The sequence below is a fragment of the Tachysurus fulvidraco genome, chromosome 6 (assembly GCF_022655615.1).
Source record: "Tachysurus fulvidraco isolate hzauxx_2018 chromosome 6, HZAU_PFXX_2.0, whole genome shotgun sequence".
Lineage (NCBI taxonomy): Eukaryota > Metazoa > Chordata > Actinopteri > Siluriformes > Bagridae > Tachysurus > Tachysurus fulvidraco.
Window position 1 is genome coordinate 13045049 of NC_062523.1, and position 20671 is coordinate 13065719.

The following is a 20671-nucleotide window of genomic DNA, read 5'->3' on the forward strand; positions in this document are numbered from 1 at the left end:
ACACACACACACACACACACACACACACACACACACACACACACACACACACACACACACACACACACACACAATGCTTATAGGTCTTCTGATGAGGCTGAGCCTGGAGCTGTCTCTGTAGTGGAGTAGTGGAATAGAGAAGAGGAGGGGGGTGGGGGCAAAGCGCGAAGTCCATGACAAAGGAACAGTAGGTTTTACTGTCTGGCTGACCTCCAGGGCTCATTATTGCACTACCAAAGTTGCATACCAACAACGGAGAAACCTTTTTGTAAGAGCGAGCAGCCTGAGTGGGTCTCCTTCCCAGGTACAAAAATATGAACAAAAAAAGCAGAAATGCAAAATAAAAATTGCTTAAACATAACATAAGAAGGATGAGGAGAGAGGGAAGAAAAATTTAGATGAGTAGTTAGGCTCTTTGAAGCAGGACTAAGTGGAAGAATGAAGCAGTGGAGGGGATTTTAAGCTGGGAGGCAGTGTGCGAGTGTGAGCAGTGTTCACTCGCGAGTCATTGAGTTAAAAATAACTTTATTGTGGTAGATCATGTTTTGGTAGGAGGGACCTGCTTTCCATGCTAGGACAGCCCGTTGGGCAAGGGAGTAATATGCATGTGTGTGCGAGTGTGTGTTTGTGCGTGCGGGTGTGTGCACGCTGACAGAAGAGGAGTGAGTACTGCGCTCTGCTCGACACACATCCACACACCCATTTCTGCTGTTCCTCTGCTACTCTGACACTGTGTGTCCTATGCTTTAGATGATGCGGTGGATATAAACCTGGGCTCCATGAGTGCTATGAGTGACTCTCTGGATGCGCTAGACACTCCATGCAGTCTTGGCGAGAAAGCAGCCATATTTCGAGAAGGGAAGGGCAATGTGAGCGCGCTCAGTGGCGGCGACCATGCCCTAATCACACTGCACTCGCCCTACCAGCCGCCCGGTGCCGTGCACAACAGGACTGCCTCCGCAGCAACAGCTCTCTGCAGAGGGAATAGGTAGGACTGCTTTCCTCCTCCCTCCTACAGACTTCTGTTCTCATACCTCTAATCATGTGTCTCAAGTAATAGGCTCTGTTTGACTTGCTATTGATTATGATGTTTAAACAACTGCTGCCTTGTGGAGACGAGTGTGAGGCGAGTGTAAATCTATGAGTGTGTTTCAGAGTATACATAAGTGTATGCATGTGCACACTGTTTCTCTTTTTTGTACAGATGTATGTCTATCTGTCTGTGTAACTCACTTTTCAGCAGTTAATCTTTAACATATGTAATCGGTAAGAACGTCCCAACGAGACACAGAGCAGCCTTTGTGCTCTCGCACAAGTTTGGCTGAAAAGTGAGGTAGACTTTGTCCCTGTAAACATCGTCTCAACATTTGGGCTGTACTTCAAAACCGGACTGCGAACTGGACTCAAATCAAGCACCTGCTACTTTCCAGGCTGTGCTCAGTAACTCAGTAAGCGTGGTGTTAATAGAGAGCTTATGATACGCTGAGAGATGGCTTGAAGTGGGAATGCAAGGCCTCTGCGTACTGTAGAAGTGTGTTTAAATTTTTGATTTTGCTGCCTCGCCTGATGCCATTTTTTCACATAGACACATCACATTTTGTTTGCTTTGTCTGGACATTACAGGATTATACGGTTATACAGACGTGCTCTGTTTGTTTGTTGCGTAAACAGCAATCAAAACAACCAAAATGGCCGACATGCTTGCTCATATCAGACACACCCCAGCAAGACACATGCCAGAATTCCACACAGACACATGCTTTTACAGTATTGATACTCTTACACGTTAACATACATAAAACTTTCTTAAACATTAGAGAGAGCTAGGCTTTGTGTACAGCAGCACACTGTTGCAGATCAGGGCTGAGTTCTCCCCCCTTTAGTGCACTTTTTATGGAATCTTTCTCTTTTTTCATTCTTTCTTGCTCCCTCAATATCTCGCTCTCTGAGATATTTGTATCGTGTTATGAAATTTCTGTTTTTTACACCACATGCACACTTTGAATTTGGACCACTGCATTCAATTCATTTATCAACGCCATTCAAATTTTGCTTGAGGTTTATCGACAACGTGCGGCCCGTTATTAAGGATGAGCTCACCACTCCAGCCTGCTGCTCTCCAGGCTGCATGGGAAATTAGATGTCTCAGGTAGACACGGTGATGTCATCCCTGGCTTAAGAGAGTGTGTCTCCAGGGAGACGGCGTTTCACTCGGCTGGCCCAGCATCAAAATGACCTCACCTCTGCCTCCTGCCCTGCACAGAATAGCCTCTCCTCATAACAGCAGCTCTGTGGCTGTGCAATAAGAAAATCAAACCGACTCAAGATAATTTATTTTTAATACTTTACATGCTATACTGCTTATTGTATCATAATGCTTTTAAATGAGTCGATTTTGGTTTCTTTCTTGCCAGGAAATGTCGACAGGGCGAGGAGATGCAGATGAATATGGTCCAAGACTCCTTCCCAGACCTGTTTCCCTCCGAGTATTTGCTACCCTGTACCAAAAACAGCTCAACTCAGGTAAAAAAAACAAAAAAAAAACACCTCTATGCCTAAACTTACTCTTAGCACCTGCACACATGGGGTATATATTTCATAGTTGCAGTTGTTAAATATTGATTTAAAGCCTAAAATGCTATGGCTGAAATGATCAGTTAACCTTATTAAAACAAACTTTATTACTTTATTTATTTTAAGATGGCAGAAAACTGTTAGCTATTTGGCCAACGTTACTTAAGTTTACCTAGTGGCTTAGGCTCCATTTTAACTTTAAGGGTGGATTCACTGCTCATAGCATCCAGCCAATCATATGATTAATCTTTTCAACTAAACATGTACAGTATGTGTAGTGGCAGAAGAATAGTTTACAAAAGTATATGGACACCTGACCATCACACCCATACATGGACCTTCCCAAAAATTATTCTGTAAAGTTTGAAGCACAGATTGAAATGTCTTTGTATGCTGTAGAATTACAGTTTCACTTCACTGGAGAAAGAGGCCTAAACTTCTTACAGCATGACAATTCCCCTGTGCACAAGGCAAGCTCTACAACACTATACTTTACTAAGTTTGGTGTTGAAGAACTCAGATGGCCTCAACAGAGTCCTGACCTCAGTCTTACCTAACAGCTTTGGGATGACCAAAGATTAGAAGGGCATCTCTGATCCAGTCCTCCTCACCTGACAGTCAGTGCCTGAGCTCATTAATGCTCTAGTGGCTTAATGGGCAAATCCACATAGCTACGTTCCTACATCTGCTGGAAGCTTTTATATTATAGTGGAGATTATTGTAAAATTAAAGGAAGACAAAATGGAGGATAATATTGAATCACTTTACACATTTAAATGATGTAACACAGATTTTGTTTGTTGCCATATTGTCGATTACTCCACTTTTCACTATTCACAACTATAACTTGGCAGCTTGGCATTGTTGGTAACTATTATACTTTAACTCATTATATAAAACAACACCAGCTTCAGTGGTCAAATTGATGCACTTCTGCATCCACATCACTGTTTTAGACACTTGTACTCATTCAATACAGTATTAGATATTCATTTGAGAGATGAGAGATGTACTGTAGGTATCCAAATTGTAAAGTTCTTTAAAGATGGCGAACATTGTGAAAACATTTGGCATCATTTTGACTGATTTGGTCCTTTTCATTTTCATCTTGATGCCATACATTGATTTGCATAAGTTAGTTTTGAGTTGGTTTACTTTAACATTGGCTGGAAGGTTTATCAGTCTTACAGCATGGGAGAGAGGAATGTGTAGTGTTTGGATTCAGATCAGACTAGAACAAAATACACTTTTCCAGTAGACATTATAATTTATTTACAATAGCAGTGTAACAGTTGTAGTCATTATCATGAATAAATATGACTGTTAATTTTAAGCAGTGACAATATGAAGCATTCAGGTTGCAGCAATTATATTTAATTTTTAAGCAAACCATGGCAATAGTTTGCTGTGACTGCTAACTGCCAGTCTCTTATATTCTCACATTACATATTTACCCAGGTTTTAGCTTTATTAATCACTAGGTAAATGATGCTGAAGTTATATTTCACACCTGTTACATGCACAAGAATAAACAAGCAATGATTAAAGGTAGAGGTGCCTATAAATTTTACAACCAACAATTAACAAAACTTTCTTATTTAAAAGTGAAACCATTACGTGCTGAGGATTTTTAAGGGTAGGGGAAAATTCACTCTGCTTCAAATGCTCAGTAAGTCAATAATTACGATTATGGAAGAAATTAATATTACAGTAATATTAAAGAACTTGTGTTACTATGGCGAAATTTTTAATAATCCGGCTATCCTGAATTAAGACACTTCCTACCCCTCTACCACACACACACACACACACACACACACACACACACACACACACACACACACACACACACACACACACACACACACACACACACACACACACACACACACACACACTCTACAAGCAGCCCTGGTAGGCTGTCAGTAAAAAAGTAAACACAGTCATGTCAACTTATCTCTCCACCATTTACTCTTCACCATTTTAATGCCATGGCAACCATTTTCTTTGTATTGAATTTTGTTTGCCATATTATGCAAGGTGATGAAAGCTCTCATGCATCACATGCACTGTCCTGATAAACTAGATCTACATCCTATCCCTATGTTTACACTGCCTATGTGAAAGTGAAATAAAGGAATGTTGACCAGTACTTTATTTTTTTCTGTTTGTGTCCAGTCCAGAGGTTTGTCTAAAGTCATTTTAAACTCTTAAATTGTGCTTCAAATGGTGTACTATAGACTATGCACTTACACTTTGTACTCTTCCATCTAGTGTATGAAATTTAGAAGGGAAGTATCTTCTCAAATGAATTATTTTTGTTCATTGTTGGTTTAATAATTTACTATAAATCGTTTACCAATCGATGGCAAATGACGTCAAAGCATGAAGTGTGAATTTTAGTGGAATACACTGAGTTTTTCAGGTCTCATACACCTGAGAGCTATGTAAGCATAGCTGTGGCCATTAAATGCACGAAGTGTCAAATATTCCATGCTTGACGTGCACTTCATCTTCTACTCACACTATTTACACTACAAAATGTCATAGAATAGTTCATAAGTATCCAGTTTGGGACACGCTGTATATCACTTTATCATTTTATCGCTGTTGAAAATGCTTACCCAGGCTTGCATGTGTGTGTACAAGTGTCAAAACATAAATGAGAAAAGTGTCAGATTAGGATCCTAATTATGGCTATGAGTTTAACGCAATTTAGTCATTATAACAATTTTTTTTAAACTCAACAATGTCTTTTAATGTATATGTTTTAAAAGTTGGATACTGCTGAGAATTCTATGTTTTCAGATCCCTAATCATAGGCAATTTGATTATGTTTCAAAAACAACAAACCAACAAACCACCCATGAAAGTAATGCGGATAATGTGGTAAGGTTGTTATGCTTCCTTCATTTTGATACCTAGTATTCTTTAACCATGTGCGATACCAATAGATTTATACGGCAAAATAAAACGATGAAGCTAAATTTAATGAAAATAAATAAAATGAACTAAGAATCATCCAGTAACAGGAGAAGACATGGCTCAGCCGAAATTAATGATCAGGCGATGAGACCATGTAACACGGGGGCCTGCATTTCTCAGTAGAGCCCCTTCTTGTAGCTCCATAACCAGGCATCTTCCTCAACCCTTATCAGATGAACATGCTATGGATGCTATGTCTTGATTTGCATCTGAGAGGCTCCTCTGAGCTGATAATTATTTACCAGTCAAGTTGCAATGTTTAATTCCTCCAGTCTGAAAATAGTCAGATGTTGTAAGGGTCAGTACCTGACTTCTGTTTGGGAACCTGGTCCATTATATAAGAGGTTGCAAGTTTAAGAATCATGAAGCCAACATTCAAATGATTAGGGCTGTGCACCTTGGACCTGTCTTCTAATGTTTATAGGTTACCTACCTGCCTTTTACAGTCTTTAGACTGTAGTCACTTCGGTCTGTAGCCCCCACTGACCTACACACTTATAAAAATCCCTGAATTCTACTTAACCCCTCCATGACCCGCTCCACTATGTGAAGGATTCAGATGAAGGTCCTTCTAGGCACGCCCTTAGTCAGAACATCTGGATAGCTTATTCCTTATTTACTTCCTCCACATAGAACCTTCTTAAATTATAGTCATTTAGGAGCCTGCATGAGATGTATACTTGTGATGTGTGCAGTTTATTTTTTGCAAATCCTTTAAAGATCTTCTTTATGAACTTTCTATGTAAAGGCAGCACTGGGTGGTAGACATCGTCACCTTGGCTTATAGACAGGCTGGACTGTGACATGCCACTCTACAAGGACTGTCTCCTCCACACAGGCTTTATTTAGAGGCTTCCCACTTAAGACGTCTGTGCTGCTGCTACCTGGGTATCACCATGCACTTTTTCCAGATTGTATAAGTTTGGCTTTCCCACTGGGGTGAATGTGGTGGTCGTCTCTGAGCAACCTTTTTAGGGCTTGCTTATGCTTAGAAGTCAGTTAAAAGAAGTGAAATATACTGCTAGTTAATGACCCCATATAACCACCGTGGTGTCTCGATGTTTGGAATACCTTAATCATCTCTAATGACTAATGAAAATCATAGTTGTTCAGGTGGCTCAGTGGCTCCTGGCTAGGAGTGGTGTGAACGACAGAGAATAACTTCTTGGGTTAATATCCTGAGTTAATATATTTACAGTTACATAAGTAACTAAAGTTTATATAAAACAGTGAAAAATGGCTAATACACTATTCTGGACTCTTACTTTTCACTCCTTGTAGTTTTTCATAATACGTTTGTTTAACAAAGATGGTAATTGAAATACTCATGTTACATGCATCAGTTTTTTATTGTTATATTTATCATTTGATCCTTCATCCATGAATAGGCTGCATATGGAAGTTATTACTTTGTGTGTATTTAGCCCTGGTGCTAAATAAGTTCAATATGGCACATAGGTTAAACATGATGTGGCTTCATGTATGCCAGCAGGAGATGGACTGAGTTAATAAATGGCTAAGAGAGTGTCTGAATTAGTGGATTAAAGAAAGACAGGTGAAATGGAAAGTTCCTTGAGAGCTATTTTGAGTGATCTGTTGAGTGAAACAGTTTGAGAGACTGACACAGGCTCTTGCTCATGCAGACATGATGACCATGTGGCTGTATAATTAACATCAGTTGTGTGATGTAGAGAAAGGCCAGATCAGCAGGCATTGTGTGTGTGTGTGTGTGTGTGTGTGTGTGTGTGTGTGTGTGTGTGTGTGTGTGTGTGTGTGTGTGTGTGTGTGTGTGTGTGTGTGTGTGTGTGTGTGTGTGTGTGTGTGTGTGAGAGAGAGAGAGAGAGAGAGAGAGAGAGAGAGAGAGAGATACTAAGGTTGACTTGGCAGGAAGGCAGGCTCTCTCTCTCTCCCTCTGTGTGTGTGTCTGTGTGTGTGTCAGAAAGGCCAGCTCGGACTTGTGCTAACGGCTGAAATTGGAGCAGCACGCAGCAGAGTGGTGGAGCTTGGGACAGTATTAGAGTTGGCTGTTCTCAGTCTCTTAATGAATCTCTTTCAAGTGTCTCTTTTTACTCTGCAAAACTCTCTCTATCCCCATAGTTAGTAATTATGTGGTTTAATACAAGCACACGTAGGCTTAATGTTTCTAAAATGTTTTCAGTTAAAACAGAAGGGACAAAGTGGGGGTGTAGTGTTGAAAGTATGAAAAGAATGAAATACTTGTTTGAATGCTGCGAAAAGCCAATTCGCATCTTACCTTCCGCTCTAAACATTCTTACATATACTGTACAGCATGCTGCTATCATACAAATCAACATAAAATCAATCATATGTAAATAATTTCTAAACCCTTAGCTATGCTCTTTCTCCATATTCCAACTGTTCCCATTAAGTAACTGTTTGCTGTATCCTCAAGCTCCCAAACCCCTGTAGGTAGATCCAGACATAACATATCTAACTCTCATAACCACATACTGTTTTTACTGTGGTAACTGAATAATTCATAGCAGTTACTGAGTAATATGTTTTAAGGTGCATAACTGCATAATAAGTTTAGGGAATTAAAGATGATTTGTCTACCCTTGCTGCAGGCTTTCTCATGCACTGAGTAATCAATAATCATATGCAGGAAACAGCCTAATTTACTTAAATAGTCAGCAAAGTTAGATTGTAGCAAACAATCCATAATTATTAGCCAAAAATCTGTGTTAGCAAGTGAATCTTCTACAAACCAGGATCTCAGGAAGTGAAGAATAATATACAGTAGTTTGAATATATCTGAATATCAATAAACAAGGTTGGAATATCACAAACACGGAACATCGACCACTGTTTCACACTCAGGATACAGTATGTTTACTGTGTGCTTTTATAGTGGTAAATGGTGATTGTATTCAGGTGTGTTTAATCAGATATCGAGTGACTGTGAATGTGACCGTGAGTGTGTGGGCTTACACCAAGGTGCAATGTCAACTTTGTAAAATGGCAACAGACAACTTTGTAAAATAGTTATTTACCTACAAATATTTAGTGCAAACATCTCTGCAACAAGGTCACTACTAGTGAATGCTTAACTTAGATTTTCTTTTTGACATTGCACATCAGTCCTTAAAACTTGTATTTTCTACCTCCAAATAAATACACTAATGCCAGTTATGTATTGTGTTGTTTTGGAGTCTATCTACTAAAACATGGGCTACTGTGCTGTGCATTCTGTATTATTTCAATACACAAGTTGGTAGTTATTATGGCAACGATGATCTAGCAAATTATAGTTGTGTAGTCTGTGTTTTAGTATAGCATTTTTTATTTTTTATTTTTTTGCTTAAATATTTAACATTAACAAAATTTTTCTTTGGCTTTTATTTTGTGCAAGGCCAGTAAAGGTCTTAAACATTATCCAACTCACAAAATTGGTCTTACATAAAGTATTTTTACAAGAAACAATAGCTACATGAAGCCCAGTCTGAAAATGATTAACTATATTAAGTTGCGACATAACTTGCTTGATATCTTTTTTGCTGTGTCTTGCCTAAACATCCAACAGCAGTTAAATAAGTCAATTAGGTTGTTCTTATTAACCATTAATGTACTGCATAGCTTCTGAACATAATTTTTAGCATCAATGTTTGGTGATATTTGTGCTTGTATATGATAAGATTTTCAGTTTGTTACATTTGCAAAAAGTGTTACAGAAATTATAGCATTGTATACTCGTAGACTAAAGTACTTTTATGTGTTCATCAAATCAGGCTTTCCTCTTACTAACTTTCTTAAGTTACTGTTTTGTTTCTCATCAATAAATAACTCCAGACTCCAGGGATTTTCACATTTCACACTGTTTTATGAGGCAAATTGTCTTCTTAACATAAGGCCAAACAAGGCTCTGCTATCTGATTTGAATCACACTTGACCCTAATTTGACATCTCTGCATTAGCAAACCCTATTGCACTTCTCTAATGCCTTCTCTGCTATTGTTCAGGACTTATGGGAGGATTCAGTCAGGCTTTCAGCTTTTGTGTTTCTGTGGTTGGAAGGAGTGGAGCTGTGAAGTCACAGCTATAGAAGAAGGTTGGTACCTCTGTGACCTTGTGCTCTTTGCTGGACCGTGTGAAGGGTGCGTTTGGGCTCTTATGGGCCTGACAGGCTTTTCATGGATCAGCTGCAATGGCCATAACAAAAGGAACATGTCAGTTAGCCCAGCTGTATGTCTGTCCCTACGTTATAGATATGAGGCGTTGTATGCTCTCGCTTCTCCCAGCCTTGTCATCATCACATCCCCCATCTTACAGCTGAATAGAGCAAGTATTGCATCACTCAGTATTTTCTACTCTCTTCTACTCTTTTGTCTAATCATTTATAAATAGAGCAGAAATAACTGGCTGTTTTTCTGAACATTGTTATTATTATCAACAAGATAATTATAAGGGCAGTGTTCTCTAGATAGGAAATAATACAGAACATTAATACAAAGAACGTCAGACAGATCTATCCAGAGTCAAAGAAATGTCTACTGTTTTATAACAATAATGATCATTTCTTTACTCTACACAGAAGGAACCTACTGAGGCTGTCATACCATATTTGACATTAGAAATGTGAGTAAAATGTGTACAGGGTGGACTTTGAGTGACAAGTAAATTGCTAGCAGGTTTGTTCGAGTGGAGTCATGAAATGTGGAAAGGCCTTTGCTGCTGACATGCCATTGTTTTAGCTGTGTGTTTTAGGAGCTATTTCAGTCGTGAGAAAGACCCCACATTTGCAGTGTCATGAAAGATTTTCATGACAAAGGCAGCGTGGCAGACCTGCTGTCTCAAATCTCTATTGAATGAAAGAGCCACAGCCCTTTTCTGTGTTATGTATTATGTGTATTATTTGAATAAGCGGCGCTGCTGCCTTCAGTCTCCTGTCTTGATTCGCATTCACACTTCAATAAATCCTTACGCAACAAAAGGGCTTCCTCTTCAATATCAGCTTGGGCAAAACCATTTATAAGAGACTTCATGCTTCATTCCTCTGTTAGACCTTTCTTCTTTTTTAAAATCATTGCTGCAGCTGATATTTTTGTGTTTACTTTTGTCTCATATATCTTATCTCAACCCTATATGGCTGTATGTACTTATGTAATCATCCCTATACGTATGGTCTCATAGTAATTATGTAAGATTTGACCATGAACGCCAGTGTATTTATGGAGCAAATTACAGCTCTAAACACATCTTGACATCATGCTTTATAGTTCAAGGACTGCTGCAGGTTATCCTTCTCCCTCGGCACAGACTAAGAACATGCTGCAATATTTCAAGGCAAGAGAGAAGGTATTATTAGCCTAAACACTCATACTCTTTTCCTGCACCAGGGTTTGTCCTTTCTTTATTTGCTGAGCATGCTAAATTTGTTCACCCAAGAGCAGATTTGGTTTTGTGAATCCCCTTCCCTTGAGATTGATCTCTGATTCCACAAACACTGAGTGAAGCATTACAGGGAAATGACCCTTATTCCACACCCCTTTATATGTGATGAGAGTGTAAATGTAAATGAGACCTTTTCTTGTAGTTCAATTATGGTAAACATTTATAGCACTAACCCCACAGCACACTGACGTACGTTTTGATATGATGCTTTAAATGTCTGAGTATAATGTCTTACAGCCATTGTGTTATCAATGTCTTATTTATCCTACAAGGTGTATTAACTTCCTCATTCACTCAGACTGTAATACTTAAAGTGTTTGTACATGATTTTCAGTATTGTGCTATTGTAATAATATATTGGTAATGTTTGTACCTTAATAGCTAAGCTGTATGTGTGTTTGTGTGAGAAATGTCTTGGATGATGAACTTGTGTAATAAAATCCTGTTGCTCTTTGGATCATGAACTCATTCCCAACCAGCTCCACAGGGGCGCAAAAACCCCTGCTCCACATAGCAGCTTGCACGGCTTTCCTAAAATGGCCTTATGGCATGGAAAATTCAGCAACGGTCCTGTTTATTTCCTTTTCCTGTTTACTTCCTTTCCACCATTGTTTAGATTTAAATTGGGCTTCATTTCGATTTTGTTTCTTCTTGGCAAGAGAGTTTTGATATTGTTTATGCTTTCCAGAATACTGCAAGACAGTGCACACGTCACACCGTCTCATATATATATATCAAGCAAGCAGATCAAAGATCTGGTCCAAATGTTTAGTTCTGCAGTTTTCACTATGTAAGAAGAATTATATATAATTACAAAGAAATGATTATTTTCTTTTTGTACAAACATGGAATATACTATAAATTGGATACAATATAGCCCATTGAACATATAAACCATAAAATTTATAATGTTATAATAATACTTTGAGTAATGTTTAATGGTCAGTTATAGATTTCTTTATCATTCTAAAATAAGTAAGTGCGTAGTTTGTGACCAAAAAAAAAAAAAAAAATGCTGCAGTTATTTGTTTACTCCTTTTATGGTCAAACATAAATAAAAAAAGAAAAAATTCTTCTAATGAACTATTCTAATAAACATAGCCAATAATTGCTATATTTATTATGCATTCAATCATATTATTGCAATTTCATCATAAAGTTGAAAGCCTAAAGTATATTAAAGGGTTATGAGTTATACTGTACAATAAGTGCATTAAAGATAATAAACTTAGTCACATATTGTAAAAGGCTATTGAGAAAATCACGCTGGTTAGATTTACCCTGGATGTGATGTATTATGAATAAGTCGTTTTATTTCTACTGGCTAAGACACTATAACAGGGCACAGACAGAGAGAGACCGAGACATGGAGAGAGAAAGAGCGACAGAGCGGGAACAGAGAGACAGAGAGAGAGAGAGACAGAGAGAGAGAGAGACAGAGAGAGAGAGAGACAGAGAGAGAGAGAGAGAGAGAGAGAGAGGCGGATCTGGATTCTTAGCAGTCACAGACACAGCAGTCACAGGCCTTCTGGTGTTTCATTTATGCACATGGCTAAGATTGTGTGTGTGTGTTTGTGTGTGAGTGTGACTCATGCACAGGTCAGCATGACCATTACCCAGCTAACCCGAATTAAAGAGCAACAGACTGTAGATTACACTCTTGTGTTTTATTTTCTCCTAAATATATAACATTTGTGTTGTTTTATTAAGTAATCATATTGCATAACCGTTTTATTTCAACATTTTTCAAACCCTAAGTCTAAGACTGGAACGTTGTCTGATCACACGCATGGCTTTTTTATTTCTTATTAAAAGTTTTCTCTTCATCAGTTATTTCCATCAGAATTCACTGGTTGCTAGCTGTAATTCAAGGTGAAGCCACTCCTTATCACATCAGCTGCTATTTTTTCTTTTTCATCTTGTCTTTTCAAATCAAATATGTTTAAACATCAACATTTTTCATTTCCATAATATTATTATGAACTAAAATCTATAAGTAGATTTAATCTAAGCATGATTATTGAAATATTGAAGGTTTTTTTTTTCACTTGATTTTTTTTCTGCTTCTCCTGTTGGGGTCATGGTGGTAATAGGTTGAGAATGTCAGTACAGAAAGAGATATAATCCCACCTGTGGTTCCAGGGTTTACTCTGGGGTCTTTGTGAGTGAAACATGCCTGAGTGATATCAGTTGGCTCCTTTTGATTCGCCAGAGCAGGTTCTTTATTCTGAGGTTTTTCCAGATTGCAGAGCTCTTCATCCTTGAAGAGAGCGCAAGATCAGAAACCAGAGGAACATTATTTCTGCCACCTGTATTTATGACTGTGTTTTGTTTCTTGTGACCATAGGTGATAATAGGTTTATATATTGACAGTTAAACAAAGATCTTTATCTGAAAATCAGACCCTGATTTACCATCACCCTCACTCACTTCACACTCAGCAGACAAACTCCAAAGAAACTCAGGTGCATCACCATGACAACTTTGGATGGTGTCAAGAGAAAAACATTATATGAAAATAGCAGCGATCTAGCCTTCCATACTGGACACCTCTTCAGCCTTGGCAATACCTTGACATCCTGTGCATGAAAACCTTAAAATGAGACAAAATTGACCCACCTTAATGCCGAGAACACAGACATAACTCTCACTGTACTCATACAGAGTAGTGTCTAAAGTAGTGTCCCTCTGTATTTTTGCAGTACGTCCCACAACAAATGTAGACAAATCCACAAAACACATGTAGGCTGGGTTGGAATTCTTGCATGACCCCTTACTACACTGAGCAAGAGCAAAAATCATCCTCTTGACTCTATTAGTCTAAATATACTTTTATTGTATATACTAAACTTTAATTGAAACTTTTTTTTAATAATAGGGACTCCTGTCCCAGTTTGCTGGTCTAATGTCACTGCCCCAGCTTTCCATGCAACATTGAAGAGGTTCCAAACTTGTCCAGCCTTTAACATCTCTAGGTGAACCTTATCCAATCCTGCACTGTAAAGATGTCTAACCACATTTACATTAATGGATATTTGCAGGTGCCATTATCTAGTTGGGCTCACAGAATTGCTTTTTTGTCTGTTTTGAATACATATTTTTATGTTTGTTCAGTAGGCTAGCGTCTGAGAATACCATCAAGCTAAAACCCTGTTAGATAGAGGTTAGACTCAAATGTTTGGACAGCCTGAGGAAGTTTATTCCACCACCTGGGAGCCAGGACAGAAAAAGTCTTGACTCATGTCTTCCTTGTATCATGGTGGATGGTTGAGCCAATGGTAGATGCGCAAAAGGATTGTGGTGCAGAGCAGGGTGCGATAAGTGCCTTCATGTAGGAAGGGGCTGGTCTGATTGTGGCTTTGTAGGTTGAACATCAGTGTTTTAAATCGGATGTGGGCCACTATAGGAAGCTAGTGGAAGGAATGCAGCAATGGGTTGATGCGGGACAACTTGGGAAAACTGAAAACAAGTCTTGTAGATGCACTCTGGATCGGTTGCAAGTGTCACAAAGAACACTGTGGCAGACCTGCAAGGAGCGAATTGCAGCACTCCAGTCTTAAGATGACAAGAAACAACCACTGTTCAGCTACAGGAATACTCTTGAAAACAACAGAGATTTCTGATTTCAGACAAGCAGAGCTCCCTTCCGAGGATTGTAGGATTGTAGCATCTCCAAAATAGAAGACATGCTATCCTTAATTGAGAAGTTTAAAAGCATAGCTTATAATATGTTAAAGGTAGGGTCTCCGATTTTTGAAAGCCAATGTCGACATTTGAAATCACCAAAACAAATACGTCCCTAACCCAAATGGGTCCCACCCCTGTATTGATAGCTCTGCCCACACATACATACATAAACCCAGGCAAATAATGGAAAGAAACGTGTCTTTATCATAGCTGAAGGGAACAATACGATTGCAGATAAACAAACAAGCAAAAATGACACACAAGCATAAATATGCAAAGGACGGCATATATTAGTTCTGTGTAACAAAGCAAAACCAGCGTTACTCACCTATCGAGAAGGAAAAAAGCAACCTCGGCGTCTTAAGTGAAGTTGGTCGCATATTCACAGATTGGAGTTTCCCGAGTCAATAACTCCTGAGCTAAATGCTGTTACTAAGAAGAAGAAAAAGAGAACTTATAGGGGAGGCTGCGTAGTTCTACCCTCTCCCTGCATGTGACATCAATCTCTAATAATCTTTACATGGTAGGTTGGATAAACAGAAGCCTCACAGGTTTGGGAATAATATACATACAGTATAGTCACCCAGACTATTTGGAAAATGTGTTGGGTCTGATACTTTACTGTACACACTGTAAAGCATGATGATGGCAGCATCATGCTTTGGGGCTGCATCATTTCTAATGGGACTGGGGGTCTATTTAAGATGCAGGGAATTATGAATAGCTCTAAATACCTGTCTGAAGAAGAAGAAAATGTTCAGCTTCCAGCATGATAACTTCCCAAAACATAAATCTATGAGATCTTCTTGCAATTTGATCAATTTGGTGCATTCTTATGACGAAGAGCTTGAATCAGTGTATGCTAATTTGAGAGATTCTTGCACCAAAAAACTGACCTCTTTCAAAATATGTACTGTATGAGGTAAGACCTGTGCACACACCTGAAACCAGGTTATTGTAAGATCTTTTGTTTTGCGTGGACTTTTACTATCAACTGTGTGTTTTCAGCATGAGTGTCTGTTAATGTCAGAGTCACTCAAACATTGCTTTCAGTATCAGTATGTGATCTCAATGCAAATTCATTCCTCTGTTATAGACACTGTTCCAAAGCAGTGCCTTAGTCTGGCCTCTGCGATGGAAAATATTTTAAGCAAAAATATTTTGCTTTGAACATATTTAGTAACTTAAGAAGCATACTATTAAACAACAATCTTTAACGACTTGGAAATTATAAATAGAGCCATGTCTGCCCCAGCATTGCTGCATGGCTCAGGATATTGCATCTCCTTTTAGCTTACACAGGAGAAATACAGGAAACAATATCTCATGAAGAGTTAAGAATGGTGTCTATGCTGTGTACATATGTACTGTATGCACTGTGTGTGTGTGTGTGTGTGTGTGTGTGTGTGTGTGTGTGTGTGTGTGTGTGTGTGTGTGTGTATATATATATGTGTGTGTGTGTGTGTGTGTGTGTGTGTGTGTGTGTGTGTGTGTGTGTGTGTGTGTGTGTGTGTGTGTGTTTAAAAGCCTATGTAAACTGTGGTGTGGTAGTCAGATCTTGCTGTCTTCCTTGGCTTGTGTGCTGGTTAGTGCCGGTCAAGGCCAGTGTCTCTGAGGCTGCCTGTGTTTTGGGAATGGCAGAGACATTCTTATCAAAGAGTTCTATTGATTTCAGTGTATTTCTTGCTAACTGTGATAAGTATTAGCGTCTGTCTGTCTGTGCTACTATTCCTGATACTTCATGTGAACTGTAAAATTACTGGTGCAGAGCAAATTGTCCTCTCAGTGTTGTACTTAATGTTAGATTCATAGACATACAGTACATTCAGAGAGATAGAATGTCAAACAGTGATCGTGTCTGTTAGACATGTAAAAGTCATTCAAGAAAATCATACTTTAAAAAAGATGTCAGCAGATTCCTGGTTAATTCTGGTTCAAAACGCATCTTGCATGAAAAAAGCAAAATGTGCTGGATTGTGTGTGTGTGTGTGTGTGTGTGTGTGTGTGTGTGTGTGTGTGTGTGTGTGTGTGTGTGTGTGTGTGTGTGTGTGTGTGTGTGTGTTTCAAATGCTACATCTTTAGACATTGGCTGAATTATAAAAGTCTCGTAAGCCAGAGTTTCAGTTTTTTCAAAATTTCCTTTCACTGATATTAATATATTTTATGAAGCTTTCTTATATAGAAATGGTGAATGTGCAGATATTTTTTGATCAAAAATAATTATTTCAGCATGTGCCATTTATCCCACAGCCTGTTAAGAGTCGTGTGCACAGGATGTTGGTGCCTACTTTAATATTTAGGTATTTAAATTGATTCAAAATATTTCTCTCCTAATAATTTTGTATAAATTTAGAAGCCACACTTTGCCATTTCAGAACTGCAGATCGTCACGTCCCCCTCACAGACTCTTCCTCTGTCTAATTTTCTCTCTCACACCTACTCATCCCTTACTGCTCCCTCTCTACTCCCCTTCTCTCTTTTATCAGCTCAAGTATCCATTGTTAGCTGATGTCCTCTGTGCTCTGGGGACAGATGTTGCCTTTGCTATGCTTCATCAATTTATTTAGACACCTCTCCTTGTAGTCTCAACTTTCACTGAAAAATAACTAATTAGTTTTTGTTATATTAAGGAATTAGGCTTTTTTCTTGTTAATGTGTATTATGCAAATGTTCTCAGTTTGAGTTGAATACAATGTCACCTTTTAATGGGAATCCCAATGCTTTTTAAATGTCTTTGTCACTGGGGATGTGGACTAAATATACTATTAGATTTGTAATATGACCAAGAGCACTTAGTGCTTTGGAACAAAAAAAAAGGTATTTCTGCCTTGTTCAGGTCTTTAGAGAGGGAAGTGAAGTATGGAAGTCACACCATCCTTGTGTGCCTTTTTGAGGGAAGGTTTACATGTCAGCAGATAAAGTTACTGTAGGTCTTTTCCCTGACCTTAGCTCCTCAGCGCTTTATCAGGAGTTTTTATTAGAAGGGAAAGCTTTTCTTACAAGAAAAAAACACGGCATGTTTCCAAGGCCACAGGAGGAGTCTGACTTTCAGTCTCATACAGACACTGTCCCTGGTACAACTCCAGACATCTGTGCAGGCAATTTCAGCTATCTAGATCTTCAGAAATATAGAGCTGAGCAACTACATTTACATTTTTTAAAAAAAGAAATAAAGAAATCGGATGGACGTTTTATGCCCAGCAGCCCGCTGAAGAGAGCAGTATGAATTTCCAAGCCAGACGAGTCACGCTGCCTGCCATCACTCCACTTTGCCTGCAGAAGCGGGTAGGAACACAAACGCTTTCTTTTAAGCTCTACTGAATGCTGTTTTCTTTTACTTTGGACAAAAGTGTAGCAAACCAGAACACTATCTACCATATCTTTGATTGCTTACATGTGCTTGTTTCATCAGCTTTTCTCTAATGTTAGACATGGTTTAGACTCTGGTTTTCCTGTGTTGTGGCGTGTTTGGAAGTCTGGTCTTGTGGTGGAAACTGTAGGCATTTATTCTCTCCCCAGAGTTTCCCATACTTGTGAGCCTGATCATGCAGGAGGTTTGGGAAGAGAAACATTTCATTCAGGTCCTCCTGATCCTTTGATTAATTGATATATGTTGGTTAATTGAAATTTAACTGATTTTTCAGACGTGTTTTTAGTATCATTTTTTTAGATTATAGTTTTTAGAGGGTTTTTTGGGCTACATTATTACAGTTCATTGAATATGAGTTATGCATCCACGTGTAAGTGCTTAGCCAAAATGCTGTGTTTCTGCTGGAACATGAGATCATTTCATGGTTCCTCATTATGAGGAATCATCAGTGTAGATTAGAGCATAATGCAATGAGACAAGGTGCAGTAAAACAGGTTAAATTCACGCACTTGTCCTGTGGTGAAACTAAAAGCTAAAAGAAAGAAGGTTTATGAGAATGTTGAGTGAGGTTGCGGACCAAGTCCATCAATTAGCCAGGGAATAAATCTTTATATTCTCAAGAATCTCTGGCTTCATGTCCCTGTACTCTACCTTTTTTTATGAAGACTACATGTATTTTTTTATTTAGTTTTATAATAGTTGGTAAAAGGTAAGTGAATAACATCATGTGGAGAACGTTCAGAAGAAAGCACATATACAGTATAATTCCAAAATATTCAGCTTTTGTAATGGACATTTCATGGAAATGAATTAACCATTGTAGACCGTTATAAAATATTCAAGTTGCATGCATGAGACATGTCGCAGCTGTTCAGACATGTCGGAGCTGTTTGGGACCTTGCCATTCATGTTGAGAACAAGAGATGGATAGATGGTAAAAGATTGAAGGAACACTGGATAAGTTCTGGTCAGGCCAAGGCCAGTTGTCTGATTCTCAGATAAAGATGCAGCTGTGGGTCGAGAGATCATGATAACAGAAGGCCAGACTCTAGTGAACGGGTCTATACTGTCCTGTCCTTGAGTTTAAGACTATAAAGCATCTCTACAGGATCTCGGCAGTAGTGCTAACCTGAGAAACACATACTGTGGGGTTTATTCAAGTTTACCAGTTCAGTACACATAGTTCTACAGTGTTCAGGGTTTAAATATGCCTCTAATAACACTTTTACACTTTTAAGCAACTTACACTTTATAATGCAGCAGAGCAGATGAGGGTTAGTGGCATTGCTGTGAAGCCAAGTGGTGGCATCTTGGTGATTCTGGGATTTGAACTCGCAGCCCTCCAAGTAGTAATCCAAAAACTTAGCCACTGAACTATCACTTCCCTCAAGGTCAGGTTTAAGAATTCTGAAAAAAACAGGCACTCATCTATTATACATATCCTTTACCAGGATTTAAATCTTAAAGAAGAATATACATGTTAGTTCTATTCACAAATAAGTCAGTGATTACTATTGATAATACTACTTCTAGTTCTAAAATTCCCTTCTCACAATATGGGCAGATAATATAAAATAATGCATTAGTGTCCATCAGGAACAGTGTGGTTTATTTATTTTCTAAAAAAACGTGATGGCTTTTATTCCACTTTTTAAATGTCCATAAGTATATTTTTAGATGTCCATAAGTACATCTATAAAGGTTTGTAAACCAGCAATGCCTCCACGGGACCCAATTAGGAACTGGAAAGAAAGAACAAAATTTTCATCAATGCAGCTTCTTAATTGCATTGAACGATGAGATGCAGACAGTTGCTGCATAAAGCTGTCATAGGTGTAATCAGGTTACTGCTAATCTTACAGTATTTCGTTGTTTAACTGAGCGATAGCCGGAGGGAGACAGTCTCTCGGTGTTCTACTCTCCCCAAGTATGCTCTGCTTCAAAAGCTTATCTCTGCACACAGAGAGCCAGACACCCATTATACACACACTATTTAACGCTTGACTTGTGGACTTCCTCTATCCTCTCAGGTTTTTGAATGTTCTGAATGGAGCAGCCGAGTGAGTTGTGCATGTGTCTGTCCATGTGTGCTTGAAGTGTATGATTGTATGAGTTAGAGGTACACTGGGAGCCAACAAAACCCTGAACCTGCTGACCTGCACCCACTCTTCATTCCTACTTACCTTCCAGAGAGAGAGTAGAACGGAGCACACTCAGAACATGTAGACACGTTTTTATTTTAGTTGGCTGTTATGTCAGTAAACAGAAAATTCATTGATCTTAGATCAAATCTGTAATACATGTGACAGTGGGAATGAATAGTAACACTGGTCACTGGCATTCCACTTCATAAAGGCATGAAAGCCAACACACTAGATGGAATGAGAGAGAAAAGAGAGGGAATGAGAGATATGATCATCCAAGAGACTCGAAAGAATTTGGAAAAAAAGAGGAATTTTGTATCACAGATTGTCATCTATTAAATCTTTTCATCTATTCATTTAGCAGATGCTACTGGCAAAGTGACTTACAAATGAGGAAATAAAAGCAAAGGACTATATCAAATAGAGGACAATACAAGTAGTGCTACCATACAAAAAGAAATAAATGTGTCAGAGGAGTAATGTATACAAAGCAGAGGTA

The 20671-nt window shown here is 38.6% G+C and overlaps 1 protein-coding gene across 1 annotated transcript in view; it reads left to right on the top strand.

Moving 5' to 3' along the window:
- Window positions 1-508: 508 nt before the first annotated feature.
- grb14 (growth factor receptor-bound protein 14) overlaps window positions 509-20671 on the top strand; it is a 39260-nt gene continuing 19097 nt past the window's right edge. Inside the window, exons 1-3 of the mRNA XM_047814987.1 lie at window positions 509-662; window positions 751-988; window positions 2415-2523. Of these exons, the coding sequence (XP_047670943.1) occupies window positions 780-988; window positions 2415-2523 (318 nt within the window). The 5' untranslated portion in view covers window positions 509-662; window positions 751-779. The remainder of the gene's footprint in view (window positions 663-750; window positions 989-2414; window positions 2524-20671) is intronic.